General features: G+C 54.5%; 10 protein-coding genes across 10 annotated transcripts; 6 read left to right on the top strand and 4 right to left on the bottom strand.

Moving 5' to 3' along the window:
• Positions 1-80: 80 nt before the first annotated feature.
• Positions 81-1,541, bottom strand: SCP_0106500 (Uncharacterized transporter; the record flags this gene model as incomplete). The annotated part of the gene is made up of 6 exons (XM_027752880.1): positions 81-261; positions 429-490; positions 572-1,057; positions 1,110-1,341; positions 1,396-1,406; positions 1,464-1,541. 6 exons carry the CDS (start codon positions 1,539-1,541, stop codon positions 81-83), a joined length of 1,050 nt encoding a protein of 349 aa, XP_027608681.1.
• Positions 1,542-2,003: 462 nt separating this feature from the next.
• SCP_0106490 (hypothetical protein) lies at positions 2,004-3,869 on the top strand (the record flags this gene model as incomplete). The annotated part of the gene is made up of 7 exons (XM_027752879.1): positions 2,004-2,427; positions 2,481-2,783; positions 2,847-3,064; positions 3,128-3,268; positions 3,321-3,427; positions 3,485-3,652; positions 3,707-3,869. The coding sequence occupies 7 exons, from the start codon at positions 2,004-2,006 to the stop codon at positions 3,867-3,869; spliced, it is 1,524 nt and encodes a 507-aa protein (XP_027608680.1).
• A 488-nt stretch (positions 3,870-4,357) lies between these two features.
• Positions 4,358-6,417, top strand: SCP_0106480 (predicted protein; the record flags this gene model as incomplete). Its single annotated transcript, XM_027752878.1, has 5 exons — positions 4,358-4,984; positions 5,044-5,200; positions 5,255-5,952; positions 6,011-6,110; positions 6,170-6,417. The coding sequence occupies 5 exons, from the start codon at positions 4,358-4,360 to the stop codon at positions 6,415-6,417; spliced, it is 1,830 nt and encodes a 609-aa protein (XP_027608679.1).
• A 758-nt stretch (positions 6,418-7,175) lies between these two features.
• On the bottom strand, positions 7,176-8,417 carry SCP_0106470 (predicted protein; the record flags this gene model as incomplete). The annotated part of the gene is made up of 1 exon (XM_027752877.1): positions 7,176-8,417. One exon carries the CDS (start codon positions 8,415-8,417, stop codon positions 7,176-7,178), a length of 1,242 nt encoding a protein of 413 aa, XP_027608678.1.
• Positions 8,418-8,728: 311 nt separating this feature from the next.
• SCP_0106460 (Probable NAD(P)H-dependent D-xylose reductase) lies at positions 8,729-10,279 on the top strand (the record flags this gene model as incomplete). The annotated part of the gene is made up of 12 exons (XM_027752876.1): positions 8,729-8,764; positions 8,819-8,832; positions 8,889-8,904; positions 8,959-8,982; positions 9,038-9,167; positions 9,229-9,242; positions 9,295-9,324; positions 9,377-9,527; positions 9,583-9,661; positions 9,716-9,966; positions 10,019-10,179; positions 10,232-10,279. The coding sequence occupies 12 exons, from the start codon at positions 8,729-8,731 to the stop codon at positions 10,277-10,279; spliced, it is 954 nt and encodes a 317-aa protein (XP_027608677.1).
• Positions 10,280-10,578: 299 nt separating this feature from the next.
• On the top strand, positions 10,579-13,258 carry SCP_0106450 (hypothetical protein; the record flags this gene model as incomplete). The annotated part of the gene is made up of 3 exons (XM_027752875.1): positions 10,579-12,641; positions 12,705-12,987; positions 13,046-13,258. 3 exons carry the CDS (start codon positions 10,579-10,581, stop codon positions 13,256-13,258), a joined length of 2,559 nt encoding a protein of 852 aa, XP_027608676.1.
• A 1,459-nt stretch (positions 13,259-14,717) lies between these two features.
• SCP_0106440 (hypothetical protein) lies at positions 14,718-16,391 on the top strand (the record flags this gene model as incomplete). Its single annotated transcript, XM_027752874.1, has 1 exon — positions 14,718-16,391. One exon carries the CDS (start codon positions 14,718-14,720, stop codon positions 16,389-16,391), a length of 1,674 nt encoding a protein of 557 aa, XP_027608675.1.
• A 317-nt stretch (positions 16,392-16,708) lies between these two features.
• SCP_0106430 (predicted protein) lies at positions 16,709-17,654 on the top strand (the record flags this gene model as incomplete). The annotated part of the gene is made up of 2 exons (XM_027752873.1): positions 16,709-16,920; positions 16,973-17,654. The coding sequence occupies 2 exons, from the start codon at positions 16,709-16,711 to the stop codon at positions 17,652-17,654; spliced, it is 894 nt and encodes a 297-aa protein (XP_027608674.1).
• Positions 17,655-18,183: 529 nt separating this feature from the next.
• Positions 18,184-21,452, bottom strand: SCP_0106420 (WD40 repeat-like protein; the record flags this gene model as incomplete). The annotated part of the gene is made up of 7 exons (XM_027752872.1): positions 18,184-18,410; positions 18,462-19,196; positions 19,246-19,509; positions 19,558-20,067; positions 20,121-20,786; positions 20,842-21,179; positions 21,226-21,452. The coding sequence occupies 7 exons, from the start codon at positions 21,450-21,452 to the stop codon at positions 18,184-18,186; spliced, it is 2,967 nt and encodes a 988-aa protein (XP_027608673.1).
• Positions 21,453-21,839: 387 nt separating this feature from the next.
• On the bottom strand, positions 21,840-25,273 carry SCP_0106410 (hypothetical protein; the record flags this gene model as incomplete). The annotated part of the gene is made up of 15 exons (XM_027752871.1): positions 21,840-22,276; positions 22,326-22,393; positions 22,452-22,518; positions 22,572-22,778; positions 22,833-23,116; positions 23,167-23,293; positions 23,357-23,428; positions 23,478-23,582; positions 23,633-23,766; positions 23,822-23,873; positions 23,928-24,051; positions 24,104-24,833; positions 24,889-25,025; positions 25,080-25,087; positions 25,147-25,273. The coding sequence occupies 15 exons, from the start codon at positions 25,271-25,273 to the stop codon at positions 21,840-21,842; spliced, it is 2,679 nt and encodes an 892-aa protein (XP_027608672.1).
• Positions 25,274-25,514: the final 241 nt, after the last annotated feature.

Below are 25,514 nucleotides of genomic sequence, written 5' to 3'. Positions count from 1 at the left end.
GATCCAGTACAAGCACTGACCCCACCCAGCTCAAGAGCCCCGCTTCTGTGCGTCTTAACGCCGTCGCTTGACCGCCCGGCTCAGTCCGCAGGCCGCTTCTCATCCTGCCAGTCATGCACTACCACGTCCGGCTCGAGCTTCGCCGCTTCGACGTCGTCTCTCGGCGGAGCCGCGCGCGGAGCCTGTGCGGACTCGACGGACTTGATCCACGTATAGTAAACAGTGCCCGTCGCGATAACCAGGATCGAAGTCGCGCGATTTCTAGCAAGGAACAAAACAAGGAGATCAGCTTCCGGTGGTCGCGGGGAATTTGATGATGATAAGAGAAGGGAGGAGAAGAGACGGAGATGGTGGCGTTCGGCTGATATCTACGCGCCTCGGCGCGGCGCACCGTGTACGTGCACGATAATACAAGCGCGAGCACTTACGCTGTCAAAAGGTCACCGAACAACCACACCCCGAGGAGTGTTTGGATAACAGAACGTGCAGCCTAATTCAAGCAGCCAATGAGGTGGATAACAAAGAACGTTAGCCCAATCTTGAGGACGGAGACGGAGGAAGCGTGACGTACGCTGGAGAACATGTGGGTGATCGGGCTGGTCACCTTGATGCTGAGAAGTCCCGCCACACATAGCAGGAAGCCGAACACGCCTGTGACGATACTCCCCCAGACGAATACCTCGCCGTTCCAGGTGGGCGAGTGCATGAGCTCGCGCACGCGGCCGTACTCACCCAGAAGGAGGATGAATGGCGCGAGGAGAAGCGCGGAGCCAAGGTTCTGCCAGTACGCGAGCTGAATGGTCGAGTTGTGCGCGTGAGGAAGCGACATCTTGATCAACACCGTGTGCACGGCGATGAACAGCGACGACAGCACTCCATAGATTATGGGCAGCTGTAGATGCCACTGTCGGGCGGAGGCGAGAGAGCCAGGGGAAACACCCAGGAAAAATCCGACCGTCACAATAAGTGTGGCTGCGATAACTTTGAGAGACGGAGAGGCACGCGTGTGCAGGGAAGATACCATAATAGTCAGTGGTAGCACGAGGCCGCGGGCGATCTAGCGCGTCAGGCGTCAGCGCGGGCGGCATTGACCACGGTGGGAGACGGACCTGGAAGAACGATGCCTCGACGCCTCGCAAGCAGAGGATATTGAAAACGAGGCCGATCACGTTAACCAGAGTCACGGGTATCAACTTTTTGGCTGTCCGGAGCTCGAGTTTGGGTATCTCGACCTTGGAGGTGACAAAGGCCGCGCAGTGCAGCAGGACAACCGCAAAAAGTAGTTGGATGAGGAGGAACAGCAGAGGAAGATCGGGGGAGGAATTCATGACGGCCTTGTTACTGCACGTGGCACGGTGAGTAGACGACCCCCGAGAGGTCCAACGAGCATCTTACACAAAGACCATCTGGACGAATGAACAACATCAGAACTGAAGGTCGATGATGACATCGCCAGGACTCACCACGAGGGCTGCACACATGTAGAAGGACACGACCGCGGCGACCTGCCATGTCTGTGTATTGGTCTTGTTGGATTCCATGGCGAACAGCAGGGAGCGAGCAGCTGCTGGAAGGAAAACGTACGGAGTAAATAAGCGCAGACTACCCGGAGGAGGGGCTAGGTGAGGATGTATCGGCCAGACATGCCGCAAATCGCACGGATAGGAGGGGCCCCTAAATTGTGGTAACTTGCGGCGAGGCTAGGGCCGAAGGCATCTACCGGCGCGTAATGTCCAAAAAATTCTTGTAACCTCAGGGCGCGGTCGAAGAAGGGCGGAGTAGACAAGAGAACATGATGGTAGAGTGCGGCGAAGCTGAGCAGGTTGACGGGAGCCGACAGCCATGGAAACGCGGGGTGTGTGTGACAGGGAACTGTGTGACAGTGGAAAATGAATGTGACCGGGGAGGGCGAGAGATGGGATCGGGAGTCGGGTGCCGCCTCTCCTAAATCGAGATGGCCGCGCCCGATACCCTCTCTCTGCCCGTCTCCCTCTTCTCTCACCATGAAGTCTCTCGCTGACCTCGAGGACCCTCCAGACAGCTGCGAGCACGCTCGCTCTCCCTCCAACGCTCCCCTGCTCTCCTGGAAGTACGCAGACAAACTGTCTACCTCGATACCCACCCCGCGTTCCCTCCCTTTAAATACCCGCTTTCGCAGACTGGTCGTTCTCGCTGTAGCTGCTCTGTTTGCATTTGCTGTCATTGCCTTATCCTCTTCACACCTCTCTTCTTTCGACCATGCGACCTCCGAACTTACTTCGCCGTCTACCACACTTGCCGCTGCGCCATTAGTTGACATCTCAGATGTCGACTTGCAGGGACAGTACACATATTCCCCGTATGTCAACGGCCCACCTACCGCAAGATTCCGCGATAATTTGCGCAATGATACCAAGTACATTACCTCCTGGATCTCAGCGGGATGGAGTGCGTCCCTTCAGTGTCTGTCCTATTATCGCTCATGCTCATCCGCCTTACAGCGAACGACGTCATGACCTACGCTAACCTGATATACCTGGGATCCATCACCGACCGCGTCCCCATCATCGCCATGTTCACTCCTTCTCACATTGGCGGCGACGCTGAAACCATCCGCTTCGGCGACGTCTTCGACGTGCAGCGCTTCAACAAAGAATCCGGCATCCACATTATCGAATGGGACGAGGTCAAGGCTCGCAATAGTACCGAGGTTGAAGACATAGGTTGCTGGAACATTTGGGAGGCCGTACAGTACAACGAGGATCACCCCAGGGGCAGCGCTATCCCATGGCACGTCGGACTCGGTGCGCTCCTGTTCGATCCGCCTTGATTCCGCGCGCGGCTCCTGATGCGGCTATTGTTGACAGATATCTCGTACACTAGAGCGCCTGACTGGGTGAAGCTGATTCCAGACTACCCGCACGATCAAGGCAGCTCGTTTTGGGCGCTCGCGAGACTGGGGTTCCCGCAGGAGCGCGCGAAGCACCTTGGCACCGCGACGCCGTCTCCCCAGCACGGGGTGACGCTGGACCCTGACCAGCAGGTGCTATGTTACGACTACTTGTACTATACGTGGGCGCAGCAGGTGAGTCTACGGGGTATCACTCGAGACCGACCCCGCGTTTGCTGACCCAGTCCTTGGTGATAGCCGTACGAGTGGGAGAATGACTATTTTCCGGCGTGGAGATTTGTCACAAAGTACTTGCGCTGGACAAAGGGGATCGAGGCACTCACCGCCTTGTACCTGCGGCGTGCATTTGACCTCACGACAACCGCTGAGATCCCACCTGTAAGTGCGCTGCTCTTTGCGCCGCGCGACGCTGATTGACCGCATTATGAAGTATATTGCCATTCATGTACGACATGGTGATTTCAGAAATTGGTGTTGGGCGGCCGAGCAGCCAGAAGACTGCTTCGCACCGCTGCCCGTCATTGCTAGACGCGTCAGGTAATCATCTAGATTTTGCTTTCTTCGAGGCATCTCCTTGACCATATCGGATGACAGGGAGGTACAAGACGAGCTCAGACGGCGCAAGGGCATCGAGATCCCTGCGACGAGGGTCGTGATGACGAGTGACGAGAAAGACCAACTGTGGTGGGATGAAGTGCTGGCCCTCGGGTGGCAGAGGATCGACCACGACGCGCTTCACACGGCCCAAACCTACGGGAGATGGTGCGCCACCTCCGTCTTTCTCACAACGGAGAAGACTGAGTTATTTCCGTTTAGGTACCCTGTTCTCCTGGACGCGGCTATCCAGTCCAACGCGCTCGGCTTCGTGGGCACGGATCGCTCGACTTACTCTGTCCTCTCGCGCCGCCGGGTTGAGGACTGGCAAGATGGCGCGACGCGCATGGTGTTGTGGGGCACCAAGGGCGCCGATGACCATTAGCACGCGCAGTGCTCTAATTTATGTTGGTTCCACGGGAACTTTGCGTCACGGACTCTGGACTTGTCTGCACGTTGAGACTTGCGTTGCTCATGGTGTATACCACTACATTGGTTCCGCTAATGTTCGCTGCTGCATTGTGTTTTGTCAAGACTTAGAATGTTGTTACCCATTTTTGTTGGATATATACGTGAGTATGTACTGTGTATAGTGAATAAATCTGCAGCGATTTCAAGTTTGGGGGCCTAGAAACCTCTCTACATAGTACCTAGACAGATTTCATTTGTTCGTTCCGTGTCACGACGAAGTCTTCCTTTACTCCCGAGGTTGGCATAGGCCAAACCATTCATTGTGATAATTGCATATGCAACGCCCACAGGATTCCGCTCTTATCCGGATTACTTTCGAATTCCAGGAACCACTGCGAAACAACCTCTCTTTGTGCACCCTCGTCCTCCCGGCACACAGCTGGAAATCCTGCTGACACCACCATGACTGCGAGCTGGCCATGGCTGCCCACCGAGCTCTACGTCCACGTCCTCAGCTTCCTGCCGCCCGCCCGAGACGCCGCCGACGTCAGCGCGAAGACGCTCGCGAGCTGTCTCGCAGCGAACTCTCACCTCCGCGCGGCTGCCCACTCTCCACTACTATGGGAGCCACACTATCGCGCTCGGTACACATCCTGTGTTCCGGAGAACGAGGAGCGGCGTAAGGCCGCTGCAAAGGGGGACTGGCACCGCATGTATGTCGAGCGGCGCTCGCTGGACCACAGGGCGCTCGTGATTCTGGACGAGATCAGGCTGCAGCTTGGCGGGCGGCACCAGCGCGCACGGGTATTTACGCGGGAGCTCTCGTTTGACGTGTGGGACGCGCTTGGGATCGAGACGCAGCTGTCTTTGCCCAAGTGCTTCAGGCCTGAAGGAGAGGGCGGGGACACCGACGATGCGCCTGCGCCGCATGCGCTTCCTCGACGCTATTGGGCGCGTACCGTCCGTGGAATTATTGCAAGACGATATGCGTTAAATCTCTGGGGACGCATCACGTCCGGGGATGAGTCTATCACCTTCGAGGAGGCGATATCCGGTCTGTCCGCGTTCTTCGATATATCGCCGATGCAAGTGAGTATCCTCTCTCACTCAGCTGACATAGTCGTGTGCTCATGTAGAATGTGCTCTAGATCTCAGCTAACCTCGACAACCTTGCAGATTTCTGTCGGAGCACGCTCGTCGACGCGGGCGTGGAGCTGAATCCCGAGAGCTCCCAGTATGACTTACGCGACCTCGTTATGCGCATCCGGCATGTCCTACACAGTCTGGGATATAGTGCTGTCACTGGTATGTACTTCCGCGCCTATTCGACTGACGGAATCCAACGGAGTTCTCCACTAGGAGCAGAATTTTACTTCCCTCTCAACCAATTTCCCCATTCTTTCATGAGCGAGGGACACCGCAGAACGATACCGCTGTCTCTCGTCTTCGTTTTTGTGGCAATTGCTCGCCGTCTGGGAATCCAGGCATCCGCGACCAACTTCCCCGGCCGAGTTCTCGCGTACATCACTTCCCCAGACAAGGCTGGTGGTGATATGCTGTTTGACCTTTGCGGCAACACCGATCCACTGACATTCACAAGCAGAAACGTGCCACAGATGCTGGAGGAGGTCGGGATGATGGCGGACGCGCCCCCAGAGTCCGTCACTCCGTGCAAGGTCTCGACGACGCTGTACCGCGCCGCAGCGAACGTGCTCCTCTCGGCGAGCCGGACCGCGGACTCGTCCACCGAGACGTGCGTGTGGGCGAACTACGCCGCGCGCTGCGTCTTCTTCCTGCACGCGCAGGCGATCTTCGACTTCAAGTCTTTCCTTGGCTCCAAGCCGCTCGACGCCGTCGCGGTGCTCGCGGACGTGCTCTGCCCTGCGCTGACCGTGGAGCTCGGCGACATTTTGATGGAGCACTGCGCGGACGTTGAGCAGATCGACGAGCGGTACGCGCGCGTGCGGTACACGCGCACACCCCGCATCAAGTTCTTCGTCGGGCTCGTCGTGCGCCATGAGCTGCGAGACTATGTGGGCTGCATCGTCGGTTGGCATGTGAGGCGCATCTGCTTTTCTTGAGGTTATACGTTCGCTCCTGACGGCGTTTCTCCAGCCGTATGCGGAAGATGTCGACATATGGGCAGGGGTCTCGATGATCCCTCAGCCTGACCAGCCTTTCTACACCGTCCTCACCCAAAATGGGGGGAAGAAGTGTGAGCAGAGCGTATGGAAGAGCATTCTCAGTACATCTCGCTGACGCTCCTGTCCTCAGACGTTGCCGAAGAGGATATTTGTCCGGCTACCTTTACGGTAGAAGTTGCCAGGGAATTGTTTAACAGCCGCACTGCGTTCGCGCGCTACTTCGAGGACATCGAGCTCGGTGATCGGCAGCGAGGGCGGATGCTGCTCAGCCACGAACTCAAGACCATCTATCCGGATGATGACCGCGCGGGAGAGGCGTGGGTGTCGCGAGGTGTCATGCCACGAGTCGAGTCCATACTGTCGAAGCCTCTTCCGTAGTCGATGCAGGTATCTCTTTATTTTTTCATTTGTTTCCGGTCCGCTCAGACATCATGAAATGGAGAATGTGTTGAATGGTTTTCCTTCCCCCTGTTTTACTTCGGAGATTTTAAGCATTAGCCTAGGGCAGGTGCATGGTGGCGTGATTTTACCACCTCAAAATTAAATAGACAACGTAGTTCATACGGAGAGGCGTCGAAAGCTGAAACAATTTATGAATCCAGCAATTCAAGTGCAATGTGGGTGTGTACTTGCTATTCAGCACGACGTGCATACACCGAACTCCGCAATATAAGGTTATACATGTTACTGTCATTGAGTAGTGGTTGAGAGCGCGAACATCCTCCCTTGGTATTAGGTTCTATTCCTCTAGCGAGTCCCGAACGCTATTGATACACGTACTAACCCGCGCTACGTATGACGTGTCGAGTTACGTTCAACACCTACCATACGCATATGGTTGCGTGGTTGCGGGTCCACCGATAAGTATCTGGGCGGACATGTACAAGCGATGTTGGCGGCGGGGGTACACCACTGCTTCTATGACATGCACACTCCAGTCTGCACTAGGCAGGGAATGATCAGCGATGAGCGCAGTCTTCCGTCCTGTTCGAAGTCCCTTCCGTGCGCTATTTTTGGCCGAACGGGAGACCCTAGTTGCTGGCTCCAAAGTATAAGCAGAGCTAGAAGATCAGAAGAAAGGTGAGCGGCCGAACCCAATCAAACGAGACAAGACGCCTACCATGGATAACCGTCAACTACAGTACCTCATGGAATGGATGTATGTTATCAAGTGGGATGGCGCAACGCAATTGCATCAAGTTGATGATCGCGGCCATTCCGTGGACGGGCACCTTATACTGTTGCGCTAGACGCATGATGTAACCGTTCAGATAATCCAGCTCCGTATTTCTCGACCTCCGCACGTCGACGAGCATGGACGACATGTTCGATCCTGTGATCTCCACCACGCGTTTGCACTCCTGGACCAAAGCTGATGTCGTCAACTCCCGCGGAAACATCGAATTGCCGGTAACGGAGACCTCATCCTTCATCTCCTCCTTCCACTGAGCGTGGAACACGTGCGAGGCCTCTTTGCACAACGCCTCGCACAGGCGCTCGCCACCGGGAACCGTAAATATGTCCGCGTTTTTGCAATTGAGCAGAGCGGTAAGCGGATTTACGACCGAGTTGACGACCAACTTGCGGCGCATCGCCATCTGGACGTCGTGTACTGGCCTCCATGAAGCATGCAACCCTTCAGCCATGGTGAACGCCTCTATCGTATTCCGGAGGGACGCATAGCGTGCATGGGCCGGATCGTCGGGTCCTGAGGTTATATCGTCCAGATTGGTCCGTTGGAGAGCCTTGGGCAAGGTAGACCGTACACTTGCCTCGAAATCGCGACCGTGACCGTCTGGCGTGATCCCCAGATGGATACTCCCCACTCCTGAGTGCACCGAGTACCCACGCCTCTTCGACCACGCGCCATGAGTGTTAGAGGAAACGACAATATGCGGCCGATGCTCCGGATTGCGGAAGACGTTTTTGAGCAGGTCCTCGTACACGCCCATGCCGTTGTGCAGGAGTACGATGGTGCTGTCGGCAGTCAAACGGGGAACGAGCTGCTTGATAATGGAGATGGCGACGTTCGCCTTGATTGCGAGGATGAGAGATTCGATAGTGTGTACAGGCTCCTCTTCCTGGAACAATGGCTGCTCTTCTCCAAGAGCAGCAGCAGCCTCGAGGCGACGCGCAACATACTCTTCACGACCGGAGTCGGAGTAACTTTGGATCTGATCATGGCTGATATCCTTCTCCCAGCGAACTACCCCATTTGTCTCGATGATGGCCCGTCCGTCTCCCCTCCGAGATGCTCTGGCAATACCTGGTTCTTTGTGGAGGACAGTGATGGCATTGGTGCGTGGAAGAGCGTGTCTGAGATAGTATGTGACGAGAGTGCCGATGGCGCCAAATCCGCCCACGATGTGAAAGCGCATGTACAGCCGTGGCCGCCGTTGTCCTCGTCGTTGTCGGCGGCGTTGACACGCGAGGTGGCGTCGATCGGTAACGTCCGACCTGATAGCGGAAAAGGAAGGTGAGTAAGAACGAAAGGATTCGCCGAAAAAGAACCGCACTGGAACGTCATGAGGATATACAGAACCTCCGTAATCGATAGCCTGGCGGTCCGATCAGCCGGCGGGTGCGGTCCCCCGGTGCACCTCATAAACCTGAAAGCCACCGAAGAAATGGTGAACCTCCCACACCTCTCTTCCTCTCCAACGCACACTACACCCGCGAATATCTAGCAATGGCCGCCATCACTCTCAAGAGGACCGCACAGAAGGCAAGTCGTGTTTCTTGAGGTGCCGCAGCCTCTGACATTTCCGGACGTGTGTAGATGCCTGCCATTGGGTATGAGTTTTCTTGTCTTATGAATTTATTTGACTCACCTTTCGTTCGACCAACAGCTTCGGTCTGTGGAAGGTGCGCTTGCTTGTTGTTTTGTCTACTCCTCCTCTGACGAAACGTGTGTTGCAGGTCACCAAGTCTTCTTGCGCTGATGTATGCGGGCTCGTAGACATACTTGGGGCCAAGTTGCTAAGAAAATATTTTTCAGACCGTTTACAATGCTATCAAGTCGGGTTACCGTCTGCTGGATGGCGCCGGCGACTACGGCAACGAGAAGGAGGCTGGTGAGGGTCTCAACCGCGCTATCAAGGATGGTCTTGTCAAGCGCGAGGAAATATGTAAGCGGAATCATTCTTCCGTCGGAAGAGCTGCCCTCCCTCATGATTTTAATTATTCCAGTCGTTACTTCCAAGGCGTGTTTGATTTTTAGTCGACGCGTGACGTCCTCTTATGATATGTACACAGCTGTGGAACACCTTTCACGCTCATGACCACGTAAGCTCTTTCCAAGTAGTGTCACCTACTGCTCCTGCCAACTCCGTGGTAGGTCAAAGCCTTGGCCAGGAAGCAACTTGATCTCTGGGGGATCGACTACTTCGATCTCTTCCTCGTCCACTTTCCTATTGCTCTTAAATATGTTGAACCTGGACACCGTTATCCTCCAGAGTGGTTCGGTGACGACGGCAAGGTTTACCTCCGTACGTTTCTCGCTTTGCCTTCAACGATACTTGTGTCTTTACATTCCCGTGCCAGAAAACACTCCCTTCTCGGAGACCTGGGGTGCCATGGAGGAGCTTGTCGACGAGGGTCTCGTGAAGAACATCGGCGTCAGGTGAGACAACGACTTATTTTACGCTGCAAATGAAGCCTTACCTGTGTCTTCTAGTAACACCCAGGGAGTTCTCCTGCTCGATATCTTGCGCTACGCTCGTTACGAGCCGGCCGTGAACCAAGTCGAGCTGCATCCTTACCTAACCCAAGAGCCACTCATCAAGCTATGCAAGACTCTTGGTATTGCTATCACTGCCTACTCCTCTCTTGGTCCGCAGAGTTACGTCGAACTCGGGGGCGACAAGGGAGCGAAGAACTTGCTGGAGCACAACGTGGTGACTAGCATCGCGCAGAAGAACTCGAAGAGTGAGTAACTGTGAGTCAGTGGCATGGTGTCCATGCTGATGCTTGCGTGTAGGCACTGCGCAGGTTCTGCTGCGCTGGGCTGTGCAGCAGGGTCTTGCGGTGATCCCGAAGAGCAACAACCACCATCGCCTGGTGGCAAACTTGCAAGTTTCTGACTTCACCCTTCCTGAGACGGACATGAAGGCGCTCAGCGCGCTGAACATTAACCTCAGGGTGAGTATCCTCGTGTTTTAGCCGCGAATTTACTCAACGGCACTTCTTACAGCTCAACGACCCGTCTGACATGGACCCCCGCTTGGCGATCTTCGCTTGAGAGTGCAGTTGTTAGCATCCTTGTACAATATTCAGAATGACATTCGTTTACGTCTGCTGCGAACCTCAGACAGAAAGTGAGTGTGCTCGGTACCGAGGTCTCCACAAGGCCCTTCGGCAGTCTGCGGCGCAGCTGAGCGCAGTACGCCGATGTTGCCATATATGGTCATACCTTCCATACTGGGACCGATCATGTACACCGCAGCTGACTTCGAATACTCCGAGGCGCGCCCAGAGCGCGACGTATATATACCGTCCCCTCTCCCCTTCTGTCTTCTCCACTCCTTCGTCTAAAACACCATGCCTCTCACAGAATTTAAGCTCTCTAAATTTCCGGACAATATTATCCGCAAGGTCACCTTTCCCGACCCCCCCACTTGGGCCGACCTTGCAGTGAGAATCCAGTCTCTGTATCACATTCCCCTCCAGGACATCGGCGTCTCCTATATTGACAATGACGGAGACGAAGTCACCCTTAGCTCGGAGGAGGAGCTCCAGGATTTCTACAGGCATGCTCAGTCCGCTGTTGGCCAGCCCGTAAGGCTCGTCAAGTTCGGCGTACGAGACTTGGGCGAGCTTCGCTCCTTGGGCGAGCATCCCTCCGAGAGCGGAAAGCCGCTGCCTGCCACTCCTCGTAGCTCCAACTATCGCAATACTTTCGGAGGCCCCATGCCTATGGGTTTCGACGAGGACGACTGGCAGCGTGTTCCCCCCGGTCTCGGTTCTGTCTTCTTCGATCGCATGAATGCCTCTCCCAGTCCCCATGCCTTCGTAGAGATCCTCGAGAGTGATGCGGACGCTTCGCACACTCGGGGAAGGGACAATGCGTCTACCATCGCCAGTTCCGACCTCGTTGACTTCACCCCGACTGCCGACAAGGGGAAGGGGAGGGCGACGGAAGAGGACCTGCGAATGCCTACCATTTCCTCCACCGAATCAGTCATCGCTGAAGATACGCCCACGAAGCCCTCCGTTCATGTGATGGACATGAATAATACCAGTTTGGATGACGTTTTCGGTATTCGCAAGGCAAAGTCCCCCGTCGATGCTCAAGAGGGATCTACACCGACCCCAAAGTCTCAGGCGACAAACGTCGCAGCTACTGACGCTCCCACGGCGCAGCCAGAGGTCGCGGATCCTCCCCTGCCCGATCTGGAGTCTCTTCCCCCACCCCCGACTACTCCTTCGTTGACGAGCGACGTTGCAAATCTGTTCGGTGCACTCTCCAGCATATTCGCGTCCCACCCAGAAGTCTCTGAAGGTTTGCGCAATATCGTCCGCAATGCTTCCAACGGAAATTACTGGCACGCTCATCGTGACGCGGTCTCTCGGGCTGCCGAAGAGATCCGTCGCAGCGCAGAAGTGGGCGCTCAGGAGGTTCGCGATGCCGCTGTTGACGCGCATCGTGCTGCGGAGGAGGCTGCCGGACAGCGTGTCGCTGAAGCTATTGCCAACGTGGTGCGTGTCGTCGCTGAAGCTACGAATACTGCACTACATCCCGGTGCTGGCCCTTTCCCACCACCTCCCAGGACTTCCACCCCGAGGCAAGCCGACGCTGCGCCTACTCACGAGCCTACCCACGACGATGCTTCAGGCCCTGTCCCGCCCGCTCGCCCCGCATCTCCATTGCGCAGTGGTAATTGGGATAGCTTTTACAGGCCTCGAGATACCATGCACACAGACGCTGCGGAACCGTACTCTTGGTATCCGGGAAGATCACCGTGGGGCAGACATATGTGGCAGAGAGGCGCGTGGCCCCGCATGAGAGAGGGCTTCCCGCCTGGTCCTCCCCCTCCCCCTGGTTTTCCACCGCACCGTCGCCCTCCACCTCCTATGGGTCCGCCTCCTCCCCCTGGTCCTCCGCCACCCCCGGGTCCACCACCGCCTGGAGGGCGAGGCCGTTCCCCTAGTCCACCTCCACCTCCACCTTCGGGTGCACCCCCTCCGCCGCCACCGCCGGGCTGGGCGCGCAGGGGGCATCATCTTCACCACCCTCACCGCGGTCCGTACCAATGGGGCCCATTCAACCCGATGCCTCCACCGCCTCCCCCTCCGCCGCCCATCGTCACCTTCCCAGGTTCGTGGCCTGTGCCACCTCCACCGCCGCTTCCCCTCTCGGTCCCTTCGGGAGAATGGTGGGGTGCGTCTGACTCGTTCCCGATGGAAGGGATCGAGCCCGATATCTCGTTCGATAACACTGAGCACGCTGAAGTGACTATGTTCGGTGCTGCACCGAGTCCGAATTCGCCACAAGCGATCAAGCAGTCTCTACAGGCTGCGAAGGAGCGCTACCTCGCGGAGAAGGAACGGTACCGCCGCGAGAGGGAAGAGCGCAAGCGCAAGATGAACAGGTCCGGCGAGAGGTGTGTCCGTCGCAGAATAATGGGAGGAGATTTAGTCGTTGACGCTGCCGTTTCGCGGCACAGTTCACAGCCTCACACGGGCGAAGATAAGCAGGCTCCTGAAACGTCTACAAATAAGGAGCAGCCGAAGGCAGTGGAGGCTGTAGGGCCGTCGACTACTGCCACTGTCGTTCCGGTGCCATCAGCTCAGATCGTCAGCAATGCGCGCGGCCCGTACCCGCAGCTGGAAATGTTCAGCATCCCGCCTCGCAGGTTCCACACTATTCATGGAACGGGGCAGCGTCGTGCCTCCAGCCCTCCCCCGCCGAATAGGGCGGCACAGGCCATTATGAGAAGATTGGGTGATGTACGTTATCGCCCGTTTTATCGTAGCGTCCCAGAACTGATATGTCTCTCGTGTCCAGATGGGATTCACTACGACCGCGTACCCTACCCTCCCGAGCGAGGTGACGTCACGCTTACCTCGCAATGGTGAATGCACGAGACAGGAGGAAGATACGATCGTCTCGGACGTGTTGGAAGAGCTTCTCCAGCAATCTCCCGCGAAGATGATCCATGCGTCGGGATCTGGTTCCCAGGAGAAGAAAGACAAGGAGCTGCCGGGAGCTTTTCCTTGAATGATGTAGGGTGCGAGTTTCTGTATGGTTAACGTTCATATATGCTGGTCTTGGTTACGCTTGTACGATACGTGGAGAAGGTTCTCTTGTTGTCTTTAGTAGCAGCATATCATTGCGGTATTTGTGCGTTTCCGTAGTGTTTGCTAGTGTGTAGTAATTATGTATAGCTTGGAAAATTGGAATCGATGGACACTTCGTCGATTCATAGATCCGTGGTCGTTGTTGAAGCGAAAGGAACTTAAAAATGAGTTCTGGGCGAACATGGTCGTTAGGTTAGCGAACAAAAAATGGGAAAAACGGGAAGTGTAGGTCTCTTGAAGTTGAAGCAGCGATCGACGACACTATCAGTTTGAGACTCGGAAGTCCGACCACAATTTACAACCCTGCGTTCGCAGCGGAATGACTGAGAAGAGTGCGGGTGCCGATTCACTCAATGAGATCTGTTGTACCGATCGCGGAAGGTAATCGTAGTAGCAAGTTTACCGGAAGCATTTGAACCGTTCAGGATTTGCTCAGCCCGATCCTCTGCAAATCGCAAAGTCGAGCGAACAAAGGGCCCGCATAGAAACAACATTCACCTGCCACTGGCAAGTACTGCCACTAGTGGGTGAGGACAACGAAACCGGAGTAGAAGACACGTAGAGGAAACACTAGTACTTCGTTCAGGGTGCCTATCATGATGGAGTCCGTTCCCTGCCCCAGGTAGTGCTAGTCGCCAGTGGCCAATTGTCCTGCGCCTTATACTTGCGCCAGGTATCCGGGGGAAAAGTACAGGTGACCTGTGGCAATGAGGCGGCAGACCAAACGTTGCTGTGCGACAAGCAGTGCAGAACGTCTTCAGAACATTCCTGCAACGTTTTAAGGACCCAAACCAGCTGAACAATTTTTTTTCTATCCTCCTTAACAGAGTGGAGTAATGTTTTGTGCCCTTAACTGCAGAGGACGAAGGCAACGAGTGATCTGACCTGGTACCCAACCCCGGTGGGGGATGACAACGCTGGATTCATGAAAACAATACATACGTGCATATTTGCGGAGACTTCTAATGGAAAACATTGTTGTTTTAAACAAAAAGCAGAACGGATGCCATGTGAGTCGTTGCAGAGCGCATTGTACTCGGGCCGAGATGTTTATCTCAAATCATGGCGCCCACATAGATAAATAATCCTGTTTGGCCGCCTCGTGCCGCCACTCCAGCCACTGGTCGAGGTAGCCGATATATATCGCGAGTACAAAGACAAGGTCGTTAGCTAACGTTATAGCAGCCTCACGTATAATTCCCGCCCTCGCGTTTCCGTCCAAACCCACCATTGCCAATTTACACTCCCTTCGCCCTGCCGGTCATTTCAGAGCTTGGCACTTGGCTCGATAAGAGTAATTCAAGGAAGGTGGGAAGGAACATGTAGCTGCACATCTCCGAACGCGTATCTTCGCCATCTGACTTGTTCTCCCGCGACAGATGCCCGTTCACACTCCACTTCATCTCACACAGGTCAAGTCTGCCTCGTCGTGGGATGAGGGACTAATCAAGCAGTACCTCAGGCAACTACCAGAACCGAGTGTGCCTCACAATGCCCAGATCTGGGCCGCGAAAGTGGTGCTGATAAAGATCCGTCTTCGCGAGCTGCGTTTGGTGGAGGAATTGGCCGCCCCTCGAATAGTCCCGGCGATTAGGTCACAGATCACAGCCATGTTGTTGGCGCGCAACCTATCAACTTGGCTCGCCTTCCCCATTAACAACTTACCTGTGGAGATCTTGATCCATATTTTCCGCTTCGTCGTGTACAGTCAAACAAACCCATACGACGGAATACGACAACGGATGTACCTGACGTGGGTTTGCAGGCATTGGAGAACCATCGCTATCGCTGATCAGATACCTTGGAGCTTCGTGTGGTACAGAGGGAGGGCGCCGTGGCCCCTAGCCGAGCTGTTCTTGGAACGGGCAGGAACCGCTCCCCTAGATATTGTGGTGGAGGATAGGTCGAAGATTCCGGACGATCAGGAGCCGCCCCCCTCCCTCACGGTCGAGGATGTGGACTATCTGATGGACGAGCTCTCCCTGCGCATTGGACAGATTCGTAGCCTCGAACTTTTCGTGCAGGGATATTTTCCCACAATCCGTATCATGTTTTGGCTCTGCGCCTGTGGCATTCCGCATACTATGACAAGATTCAAGGTGTACCGAGGCTTGACACCCTTCTTGTGGGAACTGCGGGATTCGCGGGACATCCAGCAGCGTTGCATGATTCCGCTGTGTGGCGGGAACGTACCCAAGCTGGAGGAGCTTCACCTTGACGGGGTCGGTATAGACTGGCAGATTTTTCCGGCGAGAAACCTGCGGTCAATCGACCTTCGTCGCATTGGGTGGGATTTCAGTCCATCTCCCGAGCGGTGGATTGCCATGTTACAGGGATGTCCGAACCTCTACAAGCTCGTCTTAACGGCGACAGGTCCCAGATGGGACGACACAGGTATCAGACGAGTACATCTCCCCAACCTGCGCGATTTCGCGCTGGGTAACGTCAGCCTGCAATACGCCCAATACATCTTCGACTTTATGGATGCGCCGCGTCTCATGAAACTGACGTACGACACCATGAAATCGGAAGACTACGGGCCACTCCTGGACGTCGCCACGACGTTCCGCGAGATGAAGGTTTTAGCAATTCAAGGCATGAATTTCCACCCAACACAGCAGAATTTGTGCAGGATAGTGAAGCTGCTTGAGGGGATGTCCAATCTCCGATTCCTGAAGATTGGTGATGCGACCCGGCAATTCCTGGATGCTTTCATGGAGGACCCTCGCGAATACCGCGAAGAGGATCCCGTGAACGAATCGCCCCACGCAAATGCGCCCCTCTCGGTTTTGTGCCCAGACCTCCAGTACTTGTTAGTGCTGGAGCAGGAACCGGACTCCTTGATCAGATTCTTGCGCGGTCGACGTGCACTGGGTGTTCCGTTCAGTGCGGCATACCTTGATGTGCGGTTCTATGCAACGTTATCCGACGAGCAGGTTAAGGCAATGCGCGCAGAGCTGACGAATGAGCTGTTCACCATACGCGGAGTGTCGCCGGGGCCGGCCGAGGAAGAAATAGACAAGGAGATTGCAGCGACAGTGCAAGTGGTGTAACTAGTTGTACCGCGGGGAAGGTCTAGGGGGAGAAGAGCGCTTGATCTATATCAGCTTACATATGTGTGTCCTGGGTTTATGCAGTGGTACGGTTGTATACTCCGTACGCGGAATGTGTCTTATGCTTACCTACCTGAAGAAAGGAGTGGATATTTTGAACATGTTTTGTGACTGTGAATACGGACGGTAATCACGTGCCTGCGAGCAAACGATCACGTGCCTGACGTGTTGTTTGTGCATATGTACGCGTTTGGCATACGCGTGGTTGGAGGGCGAACTCGAACGTCGGGCAGGTCACCCATCAAGATACCCCAGCCATGTCTCCCGCCCAGAGGACCCCCTCCCCCTCGTCGACAATGCTCTCCGTTGCTAGCTCAGCAGCACCCAACCCGGCCAAGACACCCGCCGAAATACCCTTCGTTCGAAAGCGTCTCCTCCACGAGCAGACCACCGTCCTCCTCACCGTCTTCGGGGAAAAGACTCATCCATCTAGGGAAGAGCGCGCGATTCTCGCTGCAGAGCTCGGCATGTACGTACTACGGCGTATAAGCGTCCTGCTAGATGCTAATTATCCCCGCCAGGCAGCTGAAAACCGTCAGCGCATGGTTCCAGAACAGGCGTCGCAGCATAAAGAAAAAGTCATTGACATGGAGCAGGCGCTCCATGCAGGAGAACCGCCGTCCAGCCGCTGCAGCCAGCCGAATCAAGACTTCCACCCAAGGTCCAGCCATATCCTTGGATTGCATCGCGTCTGCACGCGAACGACCTGCCCACCCGCCCAGTAATTTCGGTGCCATGCGTCCCCCGTTAACTCCCCATCGTCTAAATACAGCCAATATTTTCTCCCTTCCCTCGAGACAATCGACCGCTCTGTGGGAACATATCCCGTCGTCACCTCCTGCACTGCCTTCGTCGCCTATGGCAGAAAGCGCTCGGTTTTCCGTACTTGGCATACACTCAAAGACTGCACGTTCGCTCGAGTGGGCATGTGCCAAGGCGCGAGCGGCAGGGACACAAGGTGACGGCGACGTACCGATGTTGGACCTTGACCGTGCCAGCGACACCGTCACTGGTGGAGGGGATGATGACTCGGACACCGAGACGGAAGACTTCGAGGTGATTACGCCGGACGCTAGCGCTATCCAGCTCTTCCCGATGGTATCCTCGCCTGGAGCGGCGAGAAGGAAGGTGCAGGCGACGCCTCCCGCGGAGGAGATGGAGGCGGCGATGGCTCTGCTCGATTTCATGGGCAATGGCGCGTGAGGCGGGACTGGCAAGAATCCCTCGCTAGAGAAGTTCGTGGGCGAGTACATATTGCACCTGGGGGTTGGACAGTGACGGGCGGAAACGAACATCAACGAGTATTTACGACATCACTTATACTGCGTACATACATGTTGTGCATGATAACATTGCAAGGGTCATTCCCAGTATACCATTCACATACATTTTGTCCTTATGCGTATGCACTCTGACTCTCGGAGATCGTGAAGACGACACGGCGTGACGCCGGTGTGACAGACGCGTGGTGTGACAGACGCGAGGCGCGTGATCTTGTCCATAAGAGTCCACCTTCCGTCCACATCCCTCGCCATCCTCCAGCTGCAGCATTCTCGTCGCCACCATACTGATTACATCGCAAACGCACAAGCAGACGCCCCACTAGAAGACGACAACGTTCGACAAGTGTACCACTACTGAACAACAGTTTTGGTATGCTAATAAGATAGATGCACGGTGATATTGATGAGATGGGCCACAGGGTGTCCGTTCCCTTTTCTACGGCAGCAGGTCAGCCTAGGGATTTTTTTCTCTTTTTATTCGTCGCTACCGGAGTCAGAGTATCAGCGGATACTGGATCTGGATGTGCGGGTGTCGCTGTATGTGATTTATGCATTACACCGTTCGGATTTGCAGGAACCGGACTTCCTGCAGAATGAGGATGCATACCGTTGGGGCGAGACTTCTTAGCTTTTCGCTTACGAACGCCGTCGAGCATCTGAACTGCTCGCACAGGCTCTGTCCAAACCTATGAGCGACATACGATGACAACGAAGTGGTGGAACTCACTCTTGATCGCATGCTGTTTGAACAATTCGACAAGCGCATCCATCTCCTCCTGGTCCACCACACGGTCTATCCGGTTTCCTGCAAGGAAAGGACTCCCGTCGTCTTCACCTTCCACGTCCATATCCACGTCCATATCCACGTCCGCCTCTGGCTGCTCGTGTTCCTCGTGGTCGGCGGCAGCTACGTCAGCCGAGCGCCGAGTCAGGAACTCGTCCATCAAAGGGTCGAAGAGCGTGTCCAGTGGCGGCATGAGATATGCAGGAGCGTTGAACGCATCCTTGATTTCCTTCCCTCTCCACGGCTGCGCGCGATCCAAGGACATCGAGGACGTAGTCGTCTCTAGAGTGAGATCGGCGAAGGCAGTCTTGCCAAAGATGTCGTGGAACAGTGTCCGTTGGTTGGCAGTCGACCGCGCTGAGATGCCTTGAGCAGTCGAGCCCTCCTCTTCTGGTAAGTGTATTTCGTCCCCGAAGAGGACGACGGCCCAGGTATAGGTGATGCCGAGAAGCGTGAAAGATGAGGGATCCGTTGACGCAGAGCTTAACGACGGATGCGAGACAACACAGCGAAGACGGAATGGTAGCGTGTGCCAAGCGGACGGAACGGAAGAAGATGGGTGGAAGACAAGGACTTTCGTCGACGCTGTAGTGGATTGTTCGAAGACAGCAAGCTTGTTCTCCGTAGGATGCAGAACCAAGTGATCTAATGATACTGGGCTATGGTATTGCCATTGCACTATAGCGGTCGTTAGAGTACAATGCTTGCTGCAGTGCGAGAAACTCACGCTTTTGTTGGACTAAGTCCCACAACATCAAATCTCTATCGCCCATCGCTGCAACGTAACGACCACCAGCGTCAAGGAACCTCGCAGAGGTGACCTGTTTGCACTCTGGACAGGTTAGGACTGCATGTAACGCATTCGAACTGGAGTCATATAGAGCCACATGAGGACCGAGCGATACAGCAAACAACGAGCTATCCGGAGACCAGGACACATCCGTTGGAGTCTCCGAGCGGAACCGAAACATGGAGCGAGTCACCCAGAATTCTGCAGCAAATCAATGGAATGCTGCAACTTTACAGACGGGACACATACCTTCGGTGTCACTAGTCTTCGTCTTCGTGGCTCGTATCCTCCACGTCTTGATGTTTTGATCTTCACCTGTAGTCACAAACAATAAACGCTCCTTGGTCTTGGCACCAGGACTAAATGCTAGGCCTGTGACCTTCCTCAGGCCGTGCGGGCGATCGACCCGGGTATTCAATATCCACGCGTCTGTCTTGCGGTCCCATCGCCACACTTTCATGTACACCTCTCCGTGGAATGTTTCATCCGCTTCTCGACTGTCTATGGTGACCATCCACTCTCCTGAATCGCAGATCACAGCACGTTCCACGCGCGAGGGTTCTAATGGCGTCTCGTCTCTCCGGGATACCCTGTTGGAAGGTGAAACTTCGAGCTCTGAGATAAGTTTTGATGTCGAGAGGGAAAATGTTTGCAGAGATGATGGGTGAGACGAGGGTAGAACGAGGGTCGAGTTAAGGGAGTGGACCGCAAGCGGCGTAGCAGCGGACGTTGATGACCGTTCATGGGATATAGAGGGATCTACATGACAATGAGATCTTGACGGTAGAAGACATTTACATGCATCAACAGACCTAGTTTGATTCGCGCTATTGATCTCGAGACCTCAAGAGTGCCAGAGCGAACGAAGACAAACGAAGCATCGGCGAGACCAAGGAGGTATTCCTCCTCCCCCGATCGTGATATTGACAAAGCAATGTGTACGATTGGTGCCCCTACCCTAGGCACGTACTCCTTCTTGGCAGAATGCAGTTGCCAAATAACTAGAACTCCTTCCTCGCCGCCACTGAGGAGGTACGCGCCATTTGTTGTGAAAGCGATCGACGACACTGCATGAGAATGCCAGTGGAGAGTCGTAGTTTGAGCAGTCTTTTCAACGCCGACGACTTTAAGCGGGATGTTCTCATCAAGACAGTACCACAAGCGGATGCACCCAGTCGCATCACCTGTAGCGAAGTAATCTTCTGAAGGGTGGAACGCAAGACAGGTGAGATGCTGCGGGGAGACGAACTTCGTGAATCCGGCCTCAAAACGCGAGGTTGAACAAACATAGGCCTTGTGCCCAGCGGTTGCTACAAGCCACGCCCCACTCGGTGAGAAGGCTAAACCAGTGGTAGCCCGCGTTTTTCCAATCCCACTTACAGACGAAGACACCTGCACCGACCGTGTAGCGGTAGATTCTGATGGTATGAGCGACACGCGCAATACCACCGCGTTGTCTTCTATTTGCGAAGAGTCGCCTACAAGCAGTTGGTCAAAAAGGGGGAAGGCAGGTGCTAAAACTACTGGACTTACCCTCAGCGGATTTCTTCTTGCTAGGCCGAACGGCAGCGACAAAGATATAATCTTTCAATTTTTCATGGGCCGCAAGGCGAAGAATGGGCTGCAAGATATTAATCGTTTGTAACAAGGCAGCATCTAAAAAGTCCCATAATCTGATGTATCCGTCCAAAGAGCCGGTAAATAGCTGGTAAGGATTGTGGGGGTTCAAGATAATCGAAGTAACGTCGGAATGCGATGTATCTTGTGTGGAGGATGAACCATCCCAGGAAGGCACATCTAACGTCGAGACTACTTGTCCAGTGGCGGAAGAGTAGATCTTTACGGAGAATCCGAGCACGGAAAAGAAATAACTAACATCGTGTGAGGCAAGCCGACTGAGAGCCAGAAAAGACGAACCTTCCGTCCTTTGTGAAAACCGGTGGTACTCTACTGGCAGACGAATCTGTGATTGACCTCCACAACCACGCTCCATTGCTCGCAGCTTTTGAAGGACCAGCGGTGGATGATGAAGGGAGCACTTCTTCTAGCTCCCTGCCTTTGCGTTTTCTGCGTTTTCGAGCTTGACCGAGGGGTTGCGCGGGATCAGGTATGAGAGAATCCTGGACGGTCTTCGTGCTGCCCATTCTCGTGGACTTTGTTGCAAGGTGTGTCCCGCTGACGGCCACAGGCATAGTACGCCTGGATGTAAAAGCAAAAAATTGGCACGTGCCCGGAAAGGGAATCAGCTCTCACACGCGCGTGCTCACACCTATGCAGTAAGTACTACGCGCCTTCTGGTCGCTCAGAAACAATCATTCGTCGACTGCACCGATCCTTCGAAAAAGAGATTCATTAACGGAGAATTACGATGCAAATACACAGGTGAGTCTCGGTTGCTGGTCATACATACATAGTGCCTGACGATACATGCGAAACGTCCTATGTACACACACGAAATTCTGGGCCCATACGTTAGCAGGGAATAAATATCCAGAAGATTGGATGGCATGGATACAGTATTCTGACCCATCTTACCAAATCTGAGGAGCAGCGGGAAGGTAATCGTTCGGGAGCAAGAAGGCATCAATGCCGTTCTGCGAGAAGGATGCACCACCGAGTGTTTGATCGGAAAGCCAAACAGGCAGCTGCTCGTTTGCGGTGGTCTCGAATCCTCGCCAGATGTTTTCGATATTGGGCGTGTATTGAGTGAATTCCTGAGGGACACCCGTGGGCATATGGCCCATTGCACCGGGAATCGACGAGAAGGACGTTTCATATGTCGGTGAGATGGGCTGCTGTTGAACCACTGGGGCTGACTGGGGGATCATGTCCGAAGTATAACTCGCATCACTCTGCGACCGCTGGCGATCGCGCGACATCCTAGGAGAGCGAGACGCTGACACTGACTTCCGCTTCCGCAAGCGTTTCAGCATGAGTTGCAGAGTCAAAGCGTAACGTTTCCCGGGCACTAAAGGAGTAATGTAAGCTAAGCACTGCCGCGAGGTTTAATCACACACCTTCTGCTAGCAGAGCTGCCAAATGCTCCGCTAGTAATTTAGCTTCTTGCATATCACATTGATCCGGACTGAACATCGTGGTCGTGTTAGTCGAAATGTCAGAGGATGACTCATACATGTACTCACAAGAGCCGCGCTAATCGCAACAAGAACGACGCAGAGAACGTGGCCGTCGCATGTGTGTAATGGACAGCTAACAATACCTTAATCTCGGGCATATCGCTAAAAAAACAAGGATCAACACACCGTATTTCATTCCTTCCCTGTACGCGGGGGAGTTCACCGTAATGTCCAGAATCTGGCGACCAATCTGTATGGACCTGATAGCCAGTTCCCGTTGCGCTGGAGGCATCCCCTGGACATCATCCGGTCCATCGATTCCTCGCAAGGCAGTTGCATTGTGGAACAACTCGGCATGTAGATGCTGTATCTGTAGGCTCTGTCGGTAAAATGCTACAGATCGGTCAACATGAGCGGCGACACTTCTGGAACGGATAATGAACTCACCAGCATCTTCGTACTTTTGCGAGAATGCCTGGTCCCAAGTAGCGTACCAATTTCGAAACTCTATGTCGGCCTCCCGGAGGACATTCAATGTAATTTCGTCCACCGGCCTATCAAATAACGGCGAGAGATTATTGTGCACTCGTTCTCTTATCGCCATCAGCTCCACAGTCGAGACAAGACGCATATCATCTTCAATGGCCAGTGGGTGTTGCAACAGCAACCGACACTGCCAGATACTCTCGTCATCCTTGAGGATAGATGGGCGCCCAGTGCCATACGACATCCTGCATGTGGAACGTCAATATATGTCGACAGCGCACACAACATCACGCACTGGTGCTCGAATAGGTAGAGACAGAACCAAGTTCTGGCAGAGATGACCAGCTGACAATCCTTGCCTGATGTTGAGGCCTTATTTGCCTTCATGCGCTTAAGAAGTTCAGGCCATGCTTTGTGCATTGCTATAGAAAACACGGTCAATGTCATTGGGTCACGAGTATTTGATTCATTGAGTAGGAACTCACACAACTCCATTGCCATCCGAACGGCATGCCCGCCACTCAACCAACCATTGGTTGACCAACCGGATACAAGTACTAGCGGAAAGTTCAGTCCTCCACAAAATATTCAACATCAGTAACTAACTCATTGCCTGAACAGCTTCCTGTCGCGAGACTGGGGTGAACAGTGAAGCACAAGAGATGGCCTGAACTTCCTCCTGGCATCTTAGGAACATCTCACTCGGTCTGCCTACTTTCATCAAAATCAGCCGTGATGAAATAATGAGAGAAGTCACTCACCACCTCCGTCCCTGACTTGCGCAGCAACCATACAAATACAATCAACGGCGAATGGCGAACGCTCATGAAGTGCATCGTAGGTGTCCACATTAGCATCAAATACAGGGAGGAACGTGGAACAGCCATGGTAGAAACTATTGGCCCTCGATCATCACCACATACGACCGAAATACTTTTAAAAGCACCCACATTCTAAACAGTTCTCGTGCTTCGGGCTCGGAGATAATATTCTTCGTCACAACTACATGGAAAACAAGCATCAGCGGTCATCTTTTACCGTTACAAAAGGACTCGCCATCTGGGAACGTTCGAGGGTGCTTGTGTTGCACCTTTCTTCGCTTCGCAGGCCGAGGTTGCCGCGCGTCTGGAGAAGCAGTCCTGGCGCGACTTGGAGGTTCACTCACCTCACCCCCATTTTCCTACACAATGATAAGCACAGGAGACTACGACTGCATGCGTCCTCATACGAACCTTGGCGGCACGCTCGATAGCGACGTCGGCCAAACCTCGCAGAACTTCCCACGGTGCTACGAGGCCAGAGGCTGGAAGTTCGCCATTATCCTCTTCCACGTCCGATGAGTCACTGGTGACATTGGAAGATGAGGGGGCAGTTCTCTTAGAGCTTGATGCTCCTTGAAGTTGGGGATTGTGCCGAATGGAGGACACATTCGTCGGCTGCGATCTGGGCGGTCCAGGTGGTCCCATAGATTCGATGCTCGAGAATGGGGGGAGAATGGGTCCTGGTGGACCACGGGTCTGACTCGCGCCGGGGGAAGGATACATCATACTGGGGGATCGGTGTTGATGAGGATGAAAATCATTCGTGGGATGACCCGTTGCGCTCAGCGGAGGACTACGGTAAGCAAATTGATCACGATTAAGGCGTGCTGCCGATGTATTCATTGCAGCTTGCATGTGCCCGTGTACAGTACCAACGTGGGATCCCGCGGGTTGTGCTGAGTGAGCAGTGTCCAGCATGAGATGGGGCGGGTGAAGGCCCGCTGTTGAGGGAGTAGATACCCTTGGAGATCCTACAGAATTAGGAGATTGATGTGTGAAGGGGGGATACGCTGACGGTGACCGAGAGTGTAACTGCATCCCTCCACCACGAAGATGAGTCGCAATCTCCAACAGGGTGTTTTGGATCGTCGTCTGCGTCTGGCGGATGTCTGCAACATGGGCTTCGAGACTTCGTATACGCCTGGCAGATGCGTTAGTAGATAAGACCCATCGGGGACATCCTGCGGGGTACGTACTCTAAGCCCGCCTCGCCCGTGAGACTTGCCTCCCTCGTTGGCTTCTCGAACAGACATTCCAATCCTGCATGTCGGCATCGTCTGCAAGGGGGATTATCTGCCCCCTCGCACCTCATTTTCTGCTTTCTGCAGGCATTCTAGATATGTAGGAGATGAGGAACCCGCGTCGCTCACTAACCACCAATACTCACGCAAGCACCTACACGATATCGCAGCATAGTTAACGAGAGCTCGGACAAGGGCAGGGCTAACACATACGAGGCACCCGGTTGAGCGTTCTGACAGGTGGTTTGCCCTCAGGTTTGGCATTTCCCTTGGAGTCGGCGCCGTCCGAATCTTCCTGCTTTTTGATGCCACCAGCGCTAGTGCTGGTACCAGGATCCATGGTGAGGATGATAGGAGTAAGAGTTGGGAGCTGGAAGACTGCGACGGAGCGGAAGAGAGGAAGGAAGCAGCTTGGGTCACGCACAGTCGTGAGTTCGATTACAGTATTGCGAGCTGATCAGTTGAGCAGTGCAAACAAGACCAAGCGGGACATACTACCACGTGTCACGCATCACAAGCTGATAGTCGAAATATGACCCTGTCACCGCGCATGGCAACAACTCACAGTCCAAGATTGGCCA

Source organism: Sparassis crispa, assembly GCF_003851025.1.
Source record: "Sparassis crispa DNA, contig_000000F, whole genome shotgun sequence".
Lineage (NCBI taxonomy): Eukaryota > Fungi > Basidiomycota > Agaricomycetes > Polyporales > Sparassidaceae > Sparassis > Sparassis crispa.
The sequence above is the reverse complement of the archived record's forward strand: the minus strand, read 5'-3'. Positions and strand labels throughout refer to the sequence as shown.